This window comes from Andrena cerasifolii, chromosome 6, assembly GCF_050908995.1.
Source record: "Andrena cerasifolii isolate SP2316 chromosome 6, iyAndCera1_principal, whole genome shotgun sequence".
Lineage (NCBI taxonomy): Eukaryota > Metazoa > Arthropoda > Insecta > Hymenoptera > Andrenidae > Andrena > Andrena cerasifolii.
Window position 1 is genome coordinate 17,786,537 of NC_135123.1, and position 22,951 is coordinate 17,809,487.

At 43.8% G+C, this 22,951-nt stretch overlaps 2 protein-coding genes across 2 annotated transcripts in view; one reads left to right on the forward strand and one right to left on the reverse strand.

Moving 5' to 3' along the window:
• Dnah3 (dynein heavy chain 3, axonemal) lies at window positions 1-20,621 on the forward strand. The gene is made up of 13 exons (XM_076815484.1): window positions 1-68; window positions 1,133-1,356; window positions 1,454-1,723; window positions 2,106-2,468; window positions 2,540-2,750; window positions 4,645-4,872; window positions 5,614-9,438; window positions 10,532-10,837; window positions 11,397-14,289; window positions 15,135-17,281; window positions 17,978-18,135; window positions 19,012-19,780; window positions 20,052-20,621. The coding sequence occupies exons 1-13, from the start codon at window positions 66-68 to the stop codon at window positions 20,346-20,348; spliced, it is 11,694 nt and encodes a 3,897-aa protein (XP_076671599.1). The 5' UTR covers window positions 1-65; the 3' UTR covers window positions 20,349-20,621.
• The window catches only part of LOC143370403 (UNC93-like protein MFSD11), an 8,786-nt gene continuing 6,202 nt past the window's right edge, over window positions 20,368-22,951 (reverse strand). Inside the window, exon 2 of the mRNA XM_076815481.1 lies at window positions 20,368-22,325. Within this exon, the coding sequence (XP_076671596.1) occupies window positions 21,048-22,325 (1,278 nt within the window). The 3' untranslated portion in view covers window positions 20,368-21,047. The remainder of the gene's footprint in view (window positions 22,326-22,951) is intronic.

Genomic DNA, 22,951 nt, shown 5'->3' on the forward strand with positions numbered 1-22,951 from the left:
AGAAAGATGGAAACATTAAGAAACTCAGAAAGATTGAGCTAGGAGGGGATACCTCGTCACAAAAGATGGTAATACAATTTTATTACATTCACGAACAACTTTTGAAAAGGATATTCTCATGGAAATTCCTTTATAAACAATAAAAGGAACAAACGAGTAATGCAGATATATAAAAACTTTGTTGTTTAAATGAAGGGATATTGAAAATATTTAAGGGGTCATTCTGGTAATCATGCCACAAAATTCAGGGTTTTTTTCTCAGTGAATACAATGAATAACAATGTCAAACTTTCTTTCATTTATTAAACTACTTGTAATATATACGGAGCAATTGTTTAAATCCACTTTTAATTGTGTTTTTCAATGTTATCTGGAGTTAAAAATCGCTCCTTTGAAAAGACGGCGGGAGTGATTTCAGCTCACAGACTCGTTTGAAACAAAAAAACCAAACTGATTCTTAATCATTATCAGTACCGCTATCCCAGATACCAGAATTAATTAGCAACGTATGTAAAAATTTAACAAAATTGCGCGCATTTAAACTTCAAGTAAAAATGGAAAATTTCAAAACTTCAAGTTTGAATGCGCGCAATTTTTTTAAATTTTTACTTACGTGGCTAATTCTAGCACCTGCGATTAAGAATCAGCTTGGTTTTTTTGTTTCAGATGAGTCTGTGAGCTTAAATCACTCCCGCCAGAGAGGTATTTCTTTTCAAAGGTGCAATTTTGAACTCCAGATAACATTGAAAAAACACAATTAAAAGTGTATTTAAAAAATACGACGTTGTTATTTATTGTATTCACTGAGAAAAAAAGCCTGAATGTTGCCGAACTTTGCGGCGTGATTACCAGAATGACCCCTTAAATCATTTATCGATTATATGGTTATGTACATTCTTTCCGTAATGACGATAATCAGGATTAGAAATGTAATAGGAAATAATTTTAACGTGTTAGAAACATAATAATTTACTTTATCAGTCAAATGCAAAAAATTAATCGAGGAAAGAGATTTTATTTCGGGGATACAAAGTCCCCTTTGGACTTCCTCTTTCAGATTTTAAATGCCATTCCTTTCATCTTGTACACCCATATTTATTTATTTAGACCTGATACAAAGGCCACGTTACAGGCTCTTCAAGCAAAGGAGGCAGAACTTCCAAAATCAATAGACGAACAAATAGAGATTCTATTGGATGAAATTAACAGAAAACAAAAACAACTTGAGCAAGATTATAATAAAGTAGTCTACGTAAAAGATTATGACCTATCGGAGGATATTCCATTTATTTACGATAATATGCATTTCGTAGAAGCAAGAAAACGTATTATTGGTAGATTACGAAACCGAGAAGAGTAAGTTTACATAGTATCAAAATATTTTTTCCCTTTATTTTTATTCTTATTACCCTCCACGTATCGATAATGTGCACAGAAAAGCTTGTATTTCCAGTTTCGATGAACAACTAACAATGTTAGAATTGGAAATTATCGAGACTTATAAACAAAGTTTTTATGATGCTTTGCTCAAGTATACTTCTTTGGATACCGATGAACAGAAGATGCTACTCATACAAACATTATCCGTAGAAGACACAGTTTTGCATATACGAGCACCAGTTCCTTGGCATCAATCGAGTCTTATGGCAACTCATGCACTGCAATATAATCTGTTTATCGGGAACGAGATACTGAGAGATATCCAAGATTTATATTTTTTCAAGTAAGGCTACCATTTTATTGTTGGCTTGTTTTTAAAAATAATTCTTTCAGAAAGCAAGATATTTAGTAAAAGATTAAAATAATGAATAGTTTCTCAACTTCCTAACAGACAATAAATAATAAAATTATACAAAATAAGAAATAAATAGCAAAGGAGAACTTAAAATTCATGAATATTTAAATGCTAAAGTGCTTTATACATGAATTTACAAATCGAATGTCCCAAAATTATACAGCCCAAGCGTGTAAATTCCTCATGCTAAAGTCAACGGAATAATCCTTTGCTATTTTTCAATCAAAGACTTTATATTTTTAAAATCTAAAAGATATAAATTTAAAACAGTTTTTAGTAAGCACTGCTATTAAAATAATTCCTTTTTTAGATACCAAGATATGATGATAGTTAGAATCGAAGACATGGGAGACTTGCCTATTTCAGTGTTTAACATAGAACCTACAATAAGCTTGTTATGCTATAAGACAATGGACATACTTATTAACGAATGGTTGGTCGATATTGCCGAGATCTTTCTAAAGAAAAAATATGCTTGGTCTGGTTTAGTTCAGAAACACCATAACGCATCTACAACATTGATAGAGAGATACTTTCTAAGTGTAAATACTCTTTTATCTAAACAATTACGAATGATGGTAATGAAGACACTGTATCATATCAAAGATTTTTTTATGCAATATAGTGCGGGAAACTACTTTGAGGGTGATTATAAGGATCTCATATTCATCAAGTGAGTGATTTCTTATTCCATGTATCTTCTATTATCTGGAACAAGGAATATTTAATACTCCTACATTTCAGACCTCCGTTCTTAACAGTAATGGTACAACCAGAGCTTGGTACTGTTCATTTAAATTGCAAACCAAGTGTTCCAGAAGTGCGTACAATAATATCGCAATGTTTTGATAAAGTTATTACGGCTGCATCATCAATTCCAAGAATCGAGAACATTTTGTTTCCTGAACTGCAGGCACAGGGATACCTGTTTTCTGTATCGCGATACGAAGACGAGGTAAATAAAAATATTTGTACAAATTCTGATATTTTCATGTTCTCACTCAAATGTTCAAACATGCCAGGCCCCACTATTTGAGTAGATACTACCAAGCGGTAGGGTAGTGATAGGCCCATGCCTCTAAGTGTAACTCTACACAATCGAATCGTCGCAAAATCTTTATCAATTTTTCCTGACCAAACGGTTTCTTTGCAACTAATGGCTTCTTTCAAACTTTTTCCCTTCCGAACATGCAGAATACTTTGATGAAAAAAAATATAACATTAATTTTCAATGTCATAAACAATTTCGTTTTATATAAAGAAACAACATTTCCAACTCTACATTTCCAGTTTACACATAATTTTTCAACAACTGAGGCAGGAGAATAATCCTTGAATCGAGTTCTTTTGTTATTTGTATATATTTCTTTACACAATTTTTCTATTATACACCATACACTGTCTTTGATGAAAGTAAAGTCTATTGAAGCCCCGCGAAAAAATTTCAATCAAGTTAGAACAAGTAGTATCACTTGCGGTCAGTGAGGCCCCATTGAGCACCACTTTCTAAGCGGGCCCTTTGCATTTAGCGAATTAGGGCACTACTTCCATGAATTTGAATATAATTATCGGGTAATCAACGTGGAGTGGTAAGCTCATGCATTTGGCCTAGGTTTCAGAGACGAGAGGAGAAATCTCGACACTTACCTACTTCTTCAAGGTCGCGTGGCCCTTTTTCCAATAGCCTCCGTTTCTGTTAAACCATGGTGGGTCTTTACACTCACAGAATGCTTTTAATTAAGCTTGTTATACGGTCTAAACACTAGTAAAGCAATTTTGAACCGCAGTTCAGTGTCAGCTTTCATTTTAAATTAAAATAACATTCTACGAATAAAACTACCCTTCCAAAACAATCCCCAAACTGCCCCAAACTCCAAGGGAATCAGTGGTGCCAGAATCGTGGGACGTGGGACAAATGCTTACCCCCACTTTCTTCCCATCGCACTGCACACAAGTATATCCCTACCCCTGTCCGTGTACCCGGCAGCCAACAGGCAACGCACACGGACGGGAGTAGGAATATGCTTGTGTGCAGCGGGACGGGAAGAAAGTGGGGGGCGACAGTACGTCGTAGTGGGGGTAAGCATTTGTCCCACGTCCCACGATTCTGGCATCACTGAAGGGAATGGCGTGTGCGGTCGACGGTCCCGCATGGTCCCGCATTTGTTGTTCCCAGCCCCACCATTCACTAGATCCAGTAGTGGAGGAACTCGTAACCGGCTGCCGGGTTAGTTTGCGCACGCGCGCAGCGGAAGCCAGCGCATGCAGTATATTCGAATAAATTATCTTATCCTTACTCAATGCATGCAATTATTAATATGATATGATATTGGAATATTGTTACTATTATTACACTCATTATCACAGTATCGTTAAAAATGAACAGGAAAAGGGAAATAATGATATCAAGTCGTTACAACAGCGATAGTTTGAAACTCGTTAAGAAATTTATCATAATGGTGCTGTCATTCACGGATAATGAGAAGGCCGATATTTTTAATGTTTATGATTTTTCGGAAATAAGGCACTCGTTAATACAGCGTACTTCAGAATTATAAGCGAAGACTTAATTGGCTAATAGAACTTAGAAAAGGAATCGAGAATTCTGAAATTTTCACACACTAATTTTCGAGATGTTCAGCTTTTTATTCTATGTGAAATAATTGATGCCTAAAAGAGGCCAGTGTCAGTAACTTGCAGGGGACTTAGACAGCTATTAATTTATGATTTGAATTTTGTTTATTTTTCTGAGTTCTATCAGCTAGTTATTTTATAATAATTACCTATATTTCCGAAACACTTCATAAGATACAATATCTGCATAAATCTTAGCTTTCTCAATTCCACAGGTTTTTAACCTAACCACCGAAGTATTGGACGTCATCAGTGCTCATATTTCGGGACCAGAAATATATTTAAAGTGTTACGGAGACTTACTATACATTCTAGATGGGCAAGCTAAGAAAAATTTAGCAGAATTTTTCGAGATCGAACCAGCGCCACTTTTACGTGAATTTGAGCTGAGGATAAGGGGCTACGATAGCCTTAGCAAGGAAATTTCCGTGTTTCGTAACAAGGTAAGCTTATGAGCGAAAAGTGTTTATAAACGCTCCGGTACAAATATACTGCTGGACAAAATTAAAGGATCTCTATAATTTCCCAACATTTTTGGTCATTTTCAAATGTCTGTATCTCCGTGAAAAATGGTCGCAAAAAATATTTAAAAAAAGTATTTTAATGTTTGAAGTCTCTTGTTATTGAATCAAAGACTCAAATCTTTTTTCATCCATTATGATACTGTGTCATCAAAATGAAACGCAAAAAATGAAGTTTAAAAATTTTCTGTGTAATTTGAACGTATGTACGGGCAAAAAATGTTTCTCAGGTAAATCCAATGGAGGACTATTGTAGAGCAAAGATTTCTCTTTAATTTCGTTTTTCTTGTTTTGCTGTATGATTTTTATTAACCGAGTTATGTTTTTGTCAATTGAGAAGAGATTGGATAAAAATGTTTTTCCTAACTTTTTCCAAAAATGACGATCAACTAACAAAAGAAACATGCAACAATCGTTAAACAGATACAAGAACAAAAAAAACGTTTTGAAGAGAATACGTAATGTAGAACAGGTGATCTCGAACAAATTTTTGAGTTCTTGATTAAAAAAATAGAAACTTCAAGGGTTAAAATGCTTTCTTCAAATATTCTTTGCGACCATTTTTCGCAGAGATACAGACATTTGGAAAAGACCAAAATTTTCGGAAGATTATAGTGATCTTTTAATTTTGTCCAGCAGTATATCTCTGATACTCTATTTCAGATTCCTCTGAACATATTAGAAATCGATTGCACAATTCTAAATGACACGATAAGGCGAGTCCTTCACGAATGTCGCACCGAGATTTGCAATTTCTTCCGAGACGAGCTACGATCCAATAATCGTGACCTGTGTTCCAATTTTGACATAATAGGGGAGAGGATCTCAAAGATGCCAGAAAAAACGCACGAGGTCGTTGAATTATACAACTACTTGGTCGAAAGCCGCGACGTGACTTTGTTCAACATGAGGAGGCAACTAGGGCGCTCCACAGAATTACTTTTGTTCCTCTTCGATTACGAACCGCCGACGAACGAGGACATCCAATTGAATACCCGCACCATTACGTGGCCGAAGGAGATGGAGAGCGTGATGGAATTAGCGTCCGCCAGATTGAATATGAGGAAGGAGTACCTCGAAGAGGTCCTGCGCATAAGGAGGGTCAATTTGGAGCAGAAGATACAGAAGATGCAGCTCGCAATTGAGCAGTTCAAGAGGAAGGACCCTCCGGTGCTGACCACGGAGGAAATGGAGGAAGCGACAGCGGAGGTCACGCAGCTGTCCAAAAGTATGGAGGAAATCCGAAATGATGCTCAGGAGGTCAACGAGGAGGAAGGGCTCTTAGACCTAGAGGTTAGCCCTTACATAACATTGCCTGGGATGACTACTATGGTGAATACCCTTGACACACTTTGGAACACTGTGCTAACTTTCCACAAGAACTACGAGATTTGGTATTCCGGCCCGTTCGCGGGTCTCAATGCAGAGGAAGTGAAGGAAACAACCGACGACATTTGGCGGACGTTGTATAGACTGGCGCGCGCGCTAGCGGACGTCCCCGGCGCCAGAAGGATCGCGGACACGGTCCGTGGCAAGGTGGAGAAGTTCAAGCAGTTCATCCCGCTAATGCAAATCATATGCACGCCCGGCTTGCAGGACCGCCATTGGGAGCAGATTAGCAAAGTCGCGAACGTCGGGATCATACTGACGGACACGAGCTGCCTGTCCGACATGATAGAGCTCGGATTGCCCGTTCATATAGCCAAGCTCGAAGAGATATCGTCTGCGGCGGTGAAGGAGCACTCCCTGCAGCAGAATCTATTCAAGATGAAAGACGAGTGGAACGAGATCTTCTTCGAGTTAACCGCGTACAGGGATACGGGCGTGTCTATTTTAACAGCCGTGGACGACATCCAGGTGCTGCTAGATGACCACATTCTGAAGGCGCAGACAATGCGCGGCTCCCCCTTCGTGAAAGCCTTCGAGCAGGAGATGAAATCCTGGGAGGACAAGCTGCTGTTGATGCAGGACATCATTGACCAGTGGTTGACATGCCAGGCAACGTGGATGTACTTGGAGCCTATATTCAGCAGCGAGGATATCATGCGTCAAATGCCAACGGAGGCGAAGAACTTCAGGCGGATGGACAAGATCTGGCGCGCCATTATGGCGTACGTTGCGAGCAACCGCCGCGTGGTCGACGCTACCAACATGACGAACATGGTGCAGGAGTTCCTATTGTGCAACTCGCTGTTGGATGAGATACAGAAGGGCTTGAACGACTACCTCGAGAAGAAACGAGTGTTCTTCCCGAGGTTCTTCTTCCTGTCGAACGACGAGCTGCTGGAGATCCTCTCCGAGACGAAGGATCCCCAGAGAGTGCAGCCTCACTTGAAGAAATGCTTCGAGGGTATCAACAGGCTGCGGTTCACCAACGAAGAGGAGATCATCGGGATGTTGTCGGACCAGGAGGAGTACGTGCCGCTGAGCGGGAAGATTTACCCAGCCGACGCTAAAGGGATGGTGGAGAGATGGCTGAACGAGGTCGAGAAGCTTATGGTGATATCCCTCCGTGACATCGCCGAGGAGAGCATCATTTCGTACTTCGAGACTAAGAGGGAGGATTGGATACTCGATTGGCCCAGCCAAATAGTTATCTGCTGTAGCCTAGTGCACTGGACCAGCGCCGTTTGCGAGTCGTTCGAGAACCACACCACTGAGGAGTACTTGGAAACGTGCAACAGTCAGATAACCAGCACTGTCACTCTTGTCAGGGGTAGGCTAGACCCAGGCGCGCGGATCACGATAAACGCTCTGATCGTCATGGACGTGCACGCGAGGGACGTGTTGCGGCTGGTGATCGAGAAGAAGGTGACCGATGTCATGGATTTCAATTGGATAGCGCAGCTGAGATATTACTGGATAGACAACAGCATCACCGTCTCGGCAATCACGACCAACGTGGCCTACGCGTTCGAGTACCTGGGCAATACAGGCAGGCTGGTGATAACACCGCTAACCGATCGCTGCTACAGGACTCTAATGAGCGCGCTCAAGTTGAACTACGGCGGTTCACCGGAGGGTCCGGCGGGTACCGGTAAGACAGAGACCGCGAAGGACCTCGCGAAAGCAGTGGCCAAGCAGTGCGTGGTGTTTAATTGCTCGGACGGCCTGGATTACAAGGCGATGGGGAAGTTCTTCAAGGGCCTCGCGCAGACCGGGGCATGGGCCTGCTTCGACGAGTTCAATAGAATCGAGCTGGAGGTGCTGTCAGTGATCGCGCAGCAAATCTTGTCCATACAAATGGCCATAAGCATGGATCTGGAGAAATTCATGTTCGAGGGTGAGGAAATCAGTCTGAACCCCACCTGCTACATCATAATCACGATGAACCCTGGCTACGCTGGACGCCAAGAGCTCCCTGATAATCTCAAGGTGCTGTTCCGAACGGTAGCCATGATGGTGCCGGACTATGCCATGATAGGAGAAATCACCCTGTACTCCCTCGGCTTCATAGACGCTAAGAACCTGTCGGAGAAGATCGTTCACACGTACAAGCTGTGCTCCGAGCAGTTAAGCTCGCAGAATCACTATGATTACGGTATGCGAGCCGTGAAGACCGTGCTCACGGCCGCGGGCAACTTGAAATTGAACTACCCGAACGAGAACGAGTCCGTGCTAGTCTTACGAGCTATCATCGACGTGAATCTTCCGAAATTCCTGGCCCACGACGTCCCTCTGTTCAATGGCATCTACACGGACCTGTTCCCAGGCATCGACCTGCCGAAGCCGGATCGCGTCGAGCTGATCGATTTGGTGGCGGTTGCCTTGCATAAACGAAACCTGCAATCCACCGATTGGTACATGGAGAAGATTGTGCAGATCTACGAGATGATACTGGTGCGCCACGGTTTTATGATCGTGGGGCACACGCTGAGCGGGAAGACGAGCGCTTATCAAAGCCTGGCCGACGCGCTGGGCCAATTGGCTGGCAAACGGCGTGCGACGATGAGGGAGTTTTCGACCGTTTACAAAATCATTAATCCAAAGGCTATCACTATGGAGAAGCTTTATGGCAGCTTCGACCCGGTGTCCCACGAATGGAGCGACGGCGTGCTAGCGAACATTTTCAGAGAGTTCGCGCAGTCTATATCAGTGGACCGTAAGTGGTTGGTGTTCGACGGGCCCGTTGACGCGGTATGGATCGAGAGTATGAACACGGTGCTCGATGATAACAAGAAGCTGTGCCTGATGTCTGGAGAAATTATATCGATGTCGTCCAAGATGAGCTTGTTATTCGAACCGGCTGACTTGGAGCACGCTTCGCCGGCCACTGTCAGCAGATGCGGCATGATTTATATGGAACCGTCTCAGCTTGGATGGAAGCCAGTGTTCCAGTCGTATAAAACATATCTTAAGAAAAAGTTACTGATCGAGCAGTGCGACCTCGTCATAGAACTGGTCGACTGGCTGACAGATGCTATTTTGACGTATATGAGCCGCTACTGTATAACGTTTATAGAGGTACCAGAGATTCACATGTTCCTGGTAAGCACCGCTGCAGACAGACATCTTATTATTATTAATATTAGGTACAGACTCTTTCCACTATGAATTTCCTTCCAATGTTTTTACGCCCCTGTAGCTAATAAAATCGCTAGCGTGTATAATCGATACCTTATAATGCTATGTTTAATGAAATATTAATGTAGGAATAGGTTTTGTAATTTCTATATATTCGGGAGCCACGGAAAAAGAGGACCACGGGCAATGGGACTCGAACCCACGATCTTCAGGTCCTCTGGCGCTCATGGCCCTGCAACGAGCGGGTTTGATCTGCGATACATATACCCGCCCGTTCCAGAGCTGGCCAGTCACCTTACTAATGTCGCCAAAGCCGACTCTTCGAGATTTCTTATTCCGGGCTCCCTCTTATAGGGATATATCCCACATTAAAAGTAACAAGGGTCGCTTATTTCAACGTGGCATCTTTTTTTTTAATCGAATTACAATAACCATACCGTATTTTACACTGAATGGATGAGTATAAGTCAATTTTTTTATATTAATTTTTTCGGAAACGGAACCTTACGCAACAGAAATTTTATTATACATTTTAGACTTATTTTTTCGTGATGAATTATTCTCTATATATTTAGTACCATGTCTCGAAGGATACTCTGACTTTAGTCCTTTAACTTTTAGCTTATAGTGGCCACGTAAAAGTTTGGATACTTTGCCGAACATGTTGGTGGTATATATGCATTTTTAAGTAAATAAAATTTAAAATTTCAATGAAAAAATCCCGGCTCTCTAAAGGTTAAGTCAGTACACAAAGTAAACGTTCGGGGACTCACGGTCGATACTTTCGAGGCCTTCTAGAAAATGTCCACGTGAAAACACCACAAAAGCGTACACATGCAAATCCCTTGTATTCGGTTAATATTATTTGAAATAGAATTTTTCTATTTTAATTTTTCCTTAGAAAAAGATAAAATAGTCTTGCTGTGCTCGTAACAAAAGAATAGGAAAGTAAACCAGTTGAATTAGAACTAATCGTTAAGCTAATAAATTAACGTAAAGGTAGACAGTTGAAAGAAAAGCAAAAATTAAAACGTATTGTATTAACTCGTTATTTCAGTCTTTCACAAGGCTTCTCACTACAATGTTAGACGAAGAAACACAAGTCAGTACCGTTTGGCTACAATGTACTTTGATATTCTGTATCGTTTGGGGGATGTGTTCAACATTAACGAGCGATAGCAGAAAGCTTTTCGATGTTTATTTGAGAAGATTAGTATTGGGCACTGTTGACGAGCACCCCAAACCAAAAGCTTTTAAGTTGACAAAGCAGCAGCTTTTCCCTGATAAGGGCACTGTCTATGACTGGATATATGATAAAAGAAATAATGGTTCCTGGATATCTTGGATGGACCCAACACTACAGGTATTTATAGTTTCAAAACTAAGTATTCTACACTTTCTTTTTGCGACAGAAACAAATGATTCTTAGGTTCGTGAAATATCATTCCTGCTATTATATATAGATCGAAACCATGGATGGGTTTCTAGAAGCGTCGAAACCTCGAAACCCAAGAAAGTTATAAGTTTCGAGAATTCAAAATTTCGCACTTTTTTCGTGATTCGAAACTCTCGAACCCAGATAAGAAAAAGTATAAAATCGGAAATGCGTCGGGGATTTGTATATTTTTATATTTTTATTTGTATTTTGTTTGACTATTGTCAATAGAGAGTTATGCAACAATTCTGTTCTTAAAGCAAGATATTCCACTTACCAAACAGAATCAGCACTTTAAGATTCCTGAGTTTCGAGTTTCGAATAATAGCTTTTGCAAATAATATTTGTTAATATTAATATTATAATATCTTTCTTGCGACCGTTAATCAACAAAACATTCCTTCGAAATTGTTATCACTATTGATTATGAACATGATTAAATCATAGATAAGACACTGATGCTCCGATTTCCATCTCCATGTTCTAGGCATCTGTAACAACAAGTACGCAATTTAACGACCTGATCGTGCCAACGACCGAAGTAATAGTCCAGCGTTTCTTCCTGACGAATCTCCTCCATAGAGACATCCCAGTGTTATTTGTTGGTCCAACTGGCACCGGGAAGTCCGTAATTATTCTGAATTACCTGATATCGTTACCCAGGGAGAAGTGCATCGAGAATGTGATAAACTTCAGTGCTCGCACCACTGCTGCCCTAACTCAAGAGATAGTGCTATCTAAGTTAGACCGTAGGAGGAAGGGCGTTTACGGCCCCCCGATGGGGAAGAAATGTATAGTGTTCGTAGATGATTTGAGCGTGCCGCAGAAGGAGATGTACGGGGCCCAGCCTCCGATAGAGCTTATTCGCCAGTGGATCGATCATGGGCACTGGTACGACTCAAACGACACGACGGTGTTGAATTTAGTGGACATGTTCCTGGTTTGCGCCATGTTGCCACCGGGGGGAAGCTCGAACGTGGTCACGCCCAGACTGACCCGGCACATGCACATAATTGGCATCGACGTGTTCGAGGAAGCAACGATGACAAAGATCTTCTCCACGATTCTCGAGACGCATTTCGCGAAAGGCTTCACCGCAGAAGTGTCCAGGTTGGGAAAGATGGTGGTGCAAGCCACCATGGACATATACTTCGCTGCCATTGCGAATTTCTTGCCCACCCCGGCGAAGAGCCATTACACGTTCAACTTGCGCGACTTTAATCGGGTCATCAAGGGCATACTTCTGGTGCCAGCTGCGAGGATGGAGCACCCCGAGAAACTGATCAAGTTGTGGATCCACGAGGTGTACAGGGTGTTTCACGACAGGCTCGTGAACGAGAAAGATCAGGAAACACTGTTCGGTATGGTGCAATACACCTGCTACGATCAATTGCGGGTGCCACTGAACCAGGTGCTCGCCGGTCTTCTTAAACCGGGAGAGTCAGATATCAAAAGCTTCCACACTCGCGACCTCTTCTTCGGCAATTACATCGACCCCGACGCCGACCCCAAAATATACGACGAGGTGGCGGACCTGGAGGACTTGCAGCAGAAAATGGATTACTACTTGATGGATTATAACATGCTCTCGAAGACACATATGCCCCTAGTCCTGTTTCGATACGCCATCGAGCACATTTCCCGCATTTCGCGAATACTGTTACAAGAAAACGGCCACGGCCTTCTGATAGGAATAGGTGGATCGGGCAGAAGTTCGTGCGCCAAGCTTGCAACGAGTATGTGTGAGTATTTGATGCATCAGATTGAGATCACTAGATTGTATGGGTTCGCCGAATGGCGGGAGGACCTGAAGAAGTTATTGCTGCGCGTAGGGTGCGACGGGAAGGCCACCGTCTTTCTCTTCGGGGACCATCAAATCAAAGATGAGTCGTTCGTCGAAGACTTAAATATGATTTTGAACAACGCGGATATACCGAATTTGTACACCAGCGAGGAGACGGCTGAGATATTGGACAAGATGGCGAGCGTGGCGGTGAGCATCGGCGGAAAGAAAGCCGAAACCACGCCGGTGATCCTTTACAACTTGTTCCTCGAGAGGTGGGTGAAGAGCCTCCACTTGATCCTGACGATGTCGCCAATAGGGGACGCGTTTCGAAATCGTTTAAGGATGTTCCCATCCCTCATAAACTGTTGCACCATCGACTGGTTCACCGCTTGGCCAGAGGACGCCCTGGAGAGGGTAGCGCTAGCGTCTCTGCAGGGCCTCGACATCAGCGAGGACCTGCGAGAGAAGTGCGTCCTCATATCCAAGCACTTCCACACGAGTATATCCGCGGCCAGCGCGGACTATTACCGCACACAGGGCAGAAGGTACTACATAACGCCCACGAGCTTCCTGCAGCTGATCAAGTCATTCTCCAATCTGTACTACCAGAAGATCGACGAAATCGTCTCGCAGCAAAGACGGTACTTGGCCGGGTTGGGGCAGTTGGACTCCGCGGCGGACCAAATCGCGGTGATGAAGGAGGAGCTGCAAGATTTGCAGCCGCTGCTACTGGCCAAGTCCGAGCTCGGCAACAAGCTGATGATCAGGATCGAGCAGGACACCATTAGCATAGAAGCCAGGAAGGAGGTCGTGGGTGCCGAAGAAGCTTTGGCGAACGAGGCCGCCGCAGCTGCGCAAGCCATAAAGGACGATTGCGAAAGCGACCTGGCCGAAGCCACGCCCGCGCTGGAAGCTGCCCTGGCCGCTCTGGACACTTTGAAGCCGGCCGATATCACTATCGTGCGATCCATGCAGAGACCACCGGCCGGCGTGAGGCTGGTAATGGAAGCTGTCTGCGTTCTGAAGGGCGTGAAGCCGGAGAAGGTGCAGGATCCAGCGATCGGCCGGGTAGTCGAGGATTACTGGCCAGCTTCTATAAGAGTGCTCGGCGACATGAAGTTTCTCGATAGCTTGAGGAACTTCGACAAGGACAACGTACCGCCCGCGTACATGAAGATAATTCGCGAGAAATTCATAAACGACAGGAGTTTCCAACCTGAAGCTATCAAAAGGGTGTCCACCGCCTGCGAAGGCCTCTGCAAATGGGTAAGGGCTATAGAGGTGTACGATCGGGTGATCAAGGTCGTTAAACCGAAGCAAGCGATGCTGGCGGAAGCGGAGGCCGCCCTTGGCGCCCAAATGGAGGCTCTGAACTCTAAGCGGGCGCTTCTTCAAGAAGTCACTCAGCAGCTGCAAACTTTGAACGACGAATTCGCCGAGTGCATAAGGGAGAAGACGAAGCTCGAAGAGCAGATCGCCTTTTGCAAGCAGAAGCTAGAAAGGGCCGAGAAGCTGTTAGGCGGCCTGAGCGGAGAGAAGAACAGGTGGATCGAAACGGCGGATACATTGGGTGCAAGCCTGTATAACGTTATAGGTGAATACAAACAGTGTTACCGGGAAATATCCGCACAGTGGCAAGATGATAATTCCTAGTGGAGGGGGAACTCGCCACGCATGCGCGGTGACGTGGTGACGTCAAACCAATCAACGCCAAGATGGGAAAAGATGGGAAACGAGCCGACGCCAGCGCCAAACCTAGCCCAGCTAGTCAAGCCAAGTGAGGCCACGGCCATGGTGGCGTCTCACTTACACATATACCGCCACTGCTGTAGGTGTTCCCTCTCCATTATCATCTTGCCACTGCGCGGTTATTTCCCGGTAACACTGAATACAAATTACAAATACTCCTTAGGGGGGAGTTCCCTTAACGTCGGGTGGTACCTAATACCGGACACCATATTCCTCATCTCTAATGCCTCTGCTGTTCTATTTCCAATGCTCTGTATCCCCTTTACTCGTTCCACTTCTCATCCACTATTTTTATCCCTTCTCTTATTAAATCACTCCCCTTGCTCTTTCTTACTCTCTTCTCAAAATTTAGTGCTCTGCCCATGCTGCTACTCTTCTTCTCCCCTTTCCCCTCCTCGTCACCATGCAACCCAGCATTTTTGCATCCAATCCTAATGCCCACATGATAAATTTACCCTCTTTTCTTTCCACTTCTGGTTTCTCCCCCCACCCCAATATCTCCATAACTCACAGCACTGTTTACAATTGCGTGAAATAGCTTCATCCTTCTTCCCCAGTCCCCCAAATTTCCTTTCTTCTATTTCCCATATTTCTCTTGTCACTACATTTGACCTCTTCGCTCTTCCACTCACGCGTGTTTCCCGCCACCTGCACCCCCGTGATTTATATTACAAATATTTAAACTCACAGGTGACGTGCTGCTGTCTTCAGGCGCGGTTGCCTACTTAGGGGCGTTTAGCGTGGACTACAGGGACCGCCTGATCGAGCAGTGGCATTCATTTTGCGTGAAAACCGCGATGCCCTGCAGCCCGAAATTCAATTTGGTCGAGGTTCTGGGCAGTGAGGTGGAAATCAGAGCGTGGACGATCTTCGGTCTACCGGCGGACAAGTTTTCGGTGGAGAACGGTATAATCGTGATGAACGCTGATCGATGGCCGCTCATGATCGACCCGCAGAACCAGGCGAACAAGTGGGTGAAGAATATGGAGAAGGAGAACAAGCTGATGGTCATTAAGCTGTCCGATCCGAATTACGTGACGGTAGTGGAGACTTCTATACAGTTTGGAATACCAGTCTTGTTGGAGAACATCATGGAGGAAATCGACGCTGTACTAGAGCCCGTGCTTCTTAAGAATACTTATAGGGAGCGCGGTGTTCTTTACATGAAGTTCGGCGAAGACGTTATCGAGTACAACACCAATTTCCGATTCTACATCACAACGCGTCTGAGGAATCCGCATTATTTCCCAGAAGTGGCGGTGAAAGTAACGTTGCTGAATTTCATGATCACTCCCCAAGGGCTGCAGGACCAGTTACTGGGCATCGTCGTTGCCAAGGAGCTGCCTGTCCTCGAGGAACGGAAGAATCAATTGATCGTGGAGGGGGCGAACAATAGGAGGATACTAAAGGAGATCGAGGAGAAAATTTTGGAGGTGCTGTCTACGTCGGAAGGTAATATCCTCGAAGATGAGACGGCGGTCACGATATTATCCACATCCAAGATACTGTCCGAGGACATCCAGGCCAAGCAAGAAATAGCTGCTAAGACGACAGTGGAGATCGACGCCGCTCGGAATCGGTACATGCCCGCTTCGAACCACGGCGCTGTCCTTTTCTTTTGCATTTCCGAACTGACGAACATCGATCCCATGTATCAATATTCGTTGCCCTGGTTCATCCACCTTTACGTAATGGCGATAGACAACAGCGAGCAGACCAAGAACTTAGCGGTTCGGATAGGCAGCTTGAATGCGTACTTCACCGCCAGCATTTATAGGAACGTCTGTCGATCTTTATTCGAGAAAGATAAATTGATATTTTCATTCGTACTGTGCATCGGCTTGCAGCGCGCCGATGAGAAGGTCAACGAGGACCATTGGACGTTTTTATTAACCGGGGGTGTAGCTCTGGAAAATCCTTACCCCAATCCTGACACTTCTTGGTTGACCGAGAAAGCTTGGTCCGACATAGTTAGAGCTACGAATATACGCGGGATAGAGCAATTGAGGAACTCTTTCGAAAAGCAAACAACCCAATGGAAGATCTACTATGACTTGCCCAATCCGCAAGAGCATCCTTTCCCACCCCCGTTTCAAAAGGAAGGCGAGACGCTTAAAAAGCTGGTGATACTCAAATGTATAAGGCCAGATAAGATCGTGGCTGCTGTGAGGATGTTTATCATATATCATATGGGGAAATCTTTCGTAGAGCCTCCGCCATTCGATCTCCAAGCATCTTACGACGATTCCAGCCAGGTGACCCCACTAATTTTTATGCTCTCCCCTGGATCCGATCCAATGGCGGGGCTAATAAAATTCGCGGAAGATCGTGGGCTAACGAAGAAGAACCTAATGACCATATCGCTGGGGCAAGGGCAGGGCCCGATAGCAGCGACTATGATAGACAGAGGGATAAAGACCGGAGAATGGGTAGTGCTTCAGAATTGTCACTTGGCTGTTTCTTGGATGCCGGAGTTGGATAGGATCTGCGACGAGGTCATCGTCCCTGAGCAGACCCATATTAAATTCCGACTGTGGCTGACCAGTTACCCATCGGAGGATTTCCCGATCTCGATTTTGCAAAACGGAGTCAAGATGACCAACGAGCCGCCGAAGGGGTTAAAGAATAATTTGTTAAGGAGTTACGTGAACGATCCCATATCGGATATAAAGTTCTATAACAGCTGCAGCAAAATAATGGAATGGAGGAACCTCCTCTTTGCCCTATGCTTCTTTCATGCTGTCGTCCAAGAAAGACGCAACTTTGGACCATTGGGTTGGAACATTCCCTATGAATTCAATGAATCTGACTTACGTATTAGTATCTTACATCTGCAAGTAAGTATTAATAATGAGTAATATCTACATATGTACAAAACTAACCTCAAAGTCAAATAGGCACTCCCACATTTTCGCGTGTAACTCCTGAAGTACAGGAGATAGAACAAAAAAGTTCAAGCAAAAGTTTAATGGTAACATAAGTGTTGCAAACTTGCGTTATCAAAATTTTGAAATGAAATATAAAAAAAAAATACCTGACGAAAATTTTTTTTTTTCAAAATTTTGTTAACGCAAGTTTGCAGCGCTTAGTGCACCATTAAACTTTTGTTTGAAACATTTTTTTCTGTCTCTTGTACATTAGGAGTTATACGCGAAAATGTGGGAGTGCCTATTTGACTTTGAGGTTAGTTTTTATAACCTTAAAGGGCCATTCTGTACGAATGAAACATATCGTTGTTCTTGTCTTGAGTCACTCGGTAGACTCACGAAGTTGCGATTCAATCGGTGAGAAAGGGTTCGCGGTGTTCCCTTGTTAATGCAAGCCCCTTATAGGATGCAACCACCACACGATCGACATTCATACAGGATTTCTACAAAACTAAGTCTTAAATAATGTTAATATTTTACTTCCTACTTATTTTTCATTCCTCTTTCGTATAACACCACCAGTTTGGTGACACCCGGCAAACACTTTCCAAGTGAATCGTTCGTTGAAATTAATCTTTGTTAATGGGGAATAATTTTTTGTTTCAGCTTTTCTTAAACGATTATGAAGAAGTGCCTTTCGATGCACTAACCTATTTAACAGGTGAATGCAATTATGGTGGCCGTGTGACAGATGGTAACGACAGGCGATTGATAAATTCGTTACTTGCAAGATATTATACTCCCGAAGTTCTCACCAACCAACAGTAGGTTTTCGTTGTTTCATTGTATCATTCGTTGCTTCTTTGATCCTTTTTGATGACTGCCGCGAGCTAGGAATATCCGTTCAACGAGTCGAGTCACAGCTATAAACAAAGACGACACGTGACGGCGCTCAGACAGAACAGAGACGGCAACACTCGTAGTCTCTCGTTTTTTCCTCTCCCCTTTAAAATTGGTAATGGTTTTCCGTCCAAATGGATTTTAACTGCATCGAGCTCGCATTCATATTGATTCATACCGACATGAGATCATAAAAATTCTATAACATACATCGTCTAGTAGTCTAGTCGGTGTCGAAAGTTGTATGTCATATTTCGGTGCTGTTACGAGCCAGTTAGAGTGAAATAGACTTATTTTGTACAAATTCAACTTGAGTTTCAATGTACATATGGACAAAACATAATATTAAATAAGTAAGGAATTATAATATTCCCTAAAATATAAAATATTTCATTAAATTGTCAGTAACACAAAAATTTAATACAATAGTTCAAGATAATTTAAAACTGCCTGCCAAATTTTAAATGAATTTGTCGAACAGTTTTTGTAGAAAAAATTCATAGACTCACCTATTCTTCGGCCCCACAAAGTATATCCCCTCCCCCCCACTAAACATCGTGGATAATCCCGACATTTCTCGTGTCACGTACCGTCACATTTGACTGTTAAATGAGCTAAATCCTCTGCAGCTCAGAAGCAGCAGACGTGCCCGACCTTGTCGTAAACCTCTGTTAGCGCTAACAGCTGTCTTAAAATCTCCTTTGCAAACATTACTTCCCGTCACGACTCTTTATCAACGCAACGTAAAAAAGAAGCGCACGTTCTATTTATACGTTTACACAGAGCCCACTTTGCTGCAGGTATTGCTTTTCGCCGAGCTGTGTATACCAATTATCACCGAGCACAGATTACGAAGGGTGCCTGGAGTACATTCGTAGCTTGCCGATGGATCAGCATCCAGAAGTATACGGCTTTCACGAAAACGCAGATATAACGAGGGACAATCAGGACTCGATGCAGTTGCTCCAAGGTGCGCTGTTGACCCAGCCGCAAATCACCGGGGTAGGCGTCGAGGGAGACATGGACGAGATGGTGTTCAATTTATGCAGCGACATTCTGTCGAAAATGAGATCGAAATTCGATGTCCTAGAAGTTTCCAATAAGTTTCCGGTGCTCTATATGAACAGCATGAACACGGTTCTACGCCAAGAGCTTATAAGATTCAACGCGTTGATCGAGGTGATCAGAGATACTTTAGCAGACCTGCAGAAAGCTATTAGAGGCTTAGTCCTAATGACGGCTGAATTGGAGGAAGTTCTAAGGAGCATGAGCATTGGCAGAGTGCCCGAGGCTTGGAATAAGAGATCGTATCCTTCCTTAAAGCCGCTAGGAAGCTACATCCACGATCTAATAGCCAGGTTGGAGTTCTTCCAGGATTGGATAGATACTGACGCGCCAAATGTGTTCTGGATATCCGGCTTCTTTTTTACTCAATCGTTCCTCACGGGCGTACTGCAAAACTACGCGCGCATGGATAGGATTCCAATCGACAGAGTAGACTTTGAATTTGAAGTGACTGATTTCGAAACGACTGTGGCCGCTTCGGCACCCTATGGAGTATATATACAGGTAATTTCTAATGTACACCATACTTAGTCCAGTGGCGGATTTAAGAGAAAAATATATATATATATATATATATATATATATATATATATATATATATATATATTAAAAACTTTTTAAGTTAAACGATTTATAAAATGCACTAAAAAATAATTATTTACTTGTACTACACTTTCGATGGTGTTTTCTCACTTTAAATAATCCCATTGGCAACAAAAGCTATGTGAAATAACAGTTTTGCATAAATTATTCGACGGAGCCTTTCGCATTTCAGGGTCTGTTTTTAGAAGGCGCGCGATGGAACAGGCAGACAAAAGAGCTGGATGAATCAAGGCCTAAAATAATGTTCGACGTTATCCCCGTGATGTGGCTAAAGCCGGGGATAAAAGCAAATTTTATCATCGCGTTCGTATACCAGTGCCCCGTATACAAGACAAGCGAGAGACGTGGCATTTTGGCTACTACCGGCCACTCCTCCAATTTCGTGATAACCATACTGCTTACATCACACATCGAGGAAGACCATTGGATCAGGAGGGGAACAGCGGCCCTGTGCCAACTAAACGACTGAATTGTCACATACGAAGTAACATCGTTCAATCTCGGTATAATATATTCTTTAATAAAAACACTTTATACATATATAAAATTCGCTAGGAATAGTTTATACATCTGTGGTAAAAGAAGTAACAACAAAACTCTTGCACAGCGCTGAATTCAATTTGAAAATCGAATTCAAAGAAAGGGGAATGAGACGAAGCTTAATGGATGTGTACAGGATGTTGAAAAACGTTGAGCAAATTTTCAAGGGCATTCCACCGTAAAAAGATATAGGTACAGAAAATGCACTACTGCACTGTGATATCACACTGTTTTTTTTTCATATTTACAGATAAAACTAACAATTCCTTGCTGTTCCTTTCCCTGTACGCTCGATATGATAAATAATTTCCAGCAGGCATTGCTGCCGAGGGCATATAAAACCTCTCCGCTTTACAATTCTTCCTTCGTCGAATACCCGAACGTTCTAATAAAACCGCGATCAGTCTCCTTCGTAAGTATCAACGAGACGTTGGAATAGGCAATTAGATCGATAGTATTGATTTGGCAACATTTTTCTTTAAATACCTGCGTTATTCGATATATTTACACATATACAATAACAGTTCATCCAAGTGATTCTCTTCATCGGCCGTCCCTTTGTAAACGAGCCTCTCATTTCAAACATATTTATATCCCGCGAATTATTCTCCGATCGCGTCGCACGTGCTTATTGCGTAACAAGCGTGGAGTCGTTCTCCGACGATGTGCTATTAGTCTCGTTCCTCGTGGCGCGCTCAACGAAGCAGAACGAGGCGGTGCCAATGACAATTGCTATCGTCAATACAAGGAGCTGGATGTAAAGGCTCACGACGCTGCTGTAAGCGAAGCTGACTGCGGCCGCGACTGATTGGCAGAACTTGAACAGCGCGAAAGCAGGCGCGCTCTTCTTCACGAACAGCAGCCCGAGCAGCGAGTACACCTGGGTATTGAAGCAGGCGTCGCCGAAACCGAGAGCGAGGCTGCCGGCCATCGCCAGGGTCGGCGACGGATCGATGTATCCTATGTTGTCGGTGTCCTTGAACGGCGAGTCGTTGGGCAGGTTGAGGAATATGGTGATAAAGGCGAACAGGTGTACGCAGAATCCCGTGATGACCACGGACCAGACGCCGCAGATGCGGGACACCTTGGACGCGAATATACCGAAGAGGGCGCCACCGACGACCTCGCCGATACCGATGAAGATACCGGATAGGCCGATCAGGCTTTTTCGCGGCTTGCCCATCGCTGTGGTGAAGCCGATGCTCGACGAGTACACGCCCGAGTAGAACGTCAGCACGAGGCCGGTGTACACGAAGGTCAGGGACAGCAGGAGCATGCGCGGTGTGAGGAAGAGGCTGAACGCGTCCAGGAAGGCGCGCCAGGCAGCCAGCAACGGCTTCTCCCTGGCTGGTTCCGGTATCCGGAGTTCTTTGTCGGCGCTGGAGACGCCCTCAGCCTCGCCCAATGTCAGCCTCGGGGATATCCTCCGGAGGGCGGCCAGCACGCACGTGCCGGCTACCGCCAGCCCGGTCAGCACGCTGAAGACGATCTTCCTGGTCGAGGCGTTTATTTCAGATTCAGTGAACATGTAGTAGACGAACAGATTGCCGATAAACATCGAGGTCTGAAAAATCGCCCAGAATATACCCGCGTTCCTGGACATCGTCTCCGAATCGCTGTTCTCGGTCAAATACTGCCCGTGTCCTGTCCATATCAGAGCGGCCCCGAGACCTAGGACACACGAGGCACTGTAAAGTAGGGCGTTCTGCGGCCAGAGGAACGTTGCTATGAAAAACACGTAGCAGCAAGCCCCGGTAAATATAGCGACCCTCGGCCCTGTTATGGAGATGTACGACGGGGCTAGCCAGTTGCAAGTGGCAAAGACGGCATAAACTATCGCTAAGCTAGTGTACGCCTCGCCGGTGAAATTTGGGTTTTCCGTCTTAACGCTTTGTAGCACGGTTTTCTGCACAGAAAATAACACCTCATGTAATATGGTGTACATCGTCATCTTTCTTTCTTTCTTCTATTTTTTTTTTTGTTTTTTGTTTTCCTCTTATATACAGGCTGATTCGTAAATGCATGCCAATACTTCAGGGGCTAAATCTACCCACTAATGTAAGTAAGAACGTCATGTGAGCAGTTACTCGCAGATTATCTTCTAAAAAAAAAATATGTTTTTATCCAAACACTATATTTTTTTCACTTCCCATAATTTTCATACTACACGCGAGTAAATTTATTTGTAATTCGGTTATGTACTTACGCAGGGTGTCCCGGAACGTTTGCCACCTGGGCCTTTTTCCTTAAATCCGCCGCTGCCAGTACATTTTAGTTTTCGAGTTATGGATGATTAAAGAAAATGTTCCAAGTGACCGCCTCACGCCTCAACACACACTACTGCAAACCGCAGCATTGGGTTCCGCACTCGCTCGGGAATAATAACCTGCCAGAATAAGACATTGACTGCCCGATGTTATTTGTAAACATTAGATAAGGTGAAGACGAACTAGGGCGCGCTGTAGCGTGTGTTGAGGCGCGAGGTGGGCACTTGAACATTTTCTCTAATCATCCGTAACATACGTTCATATG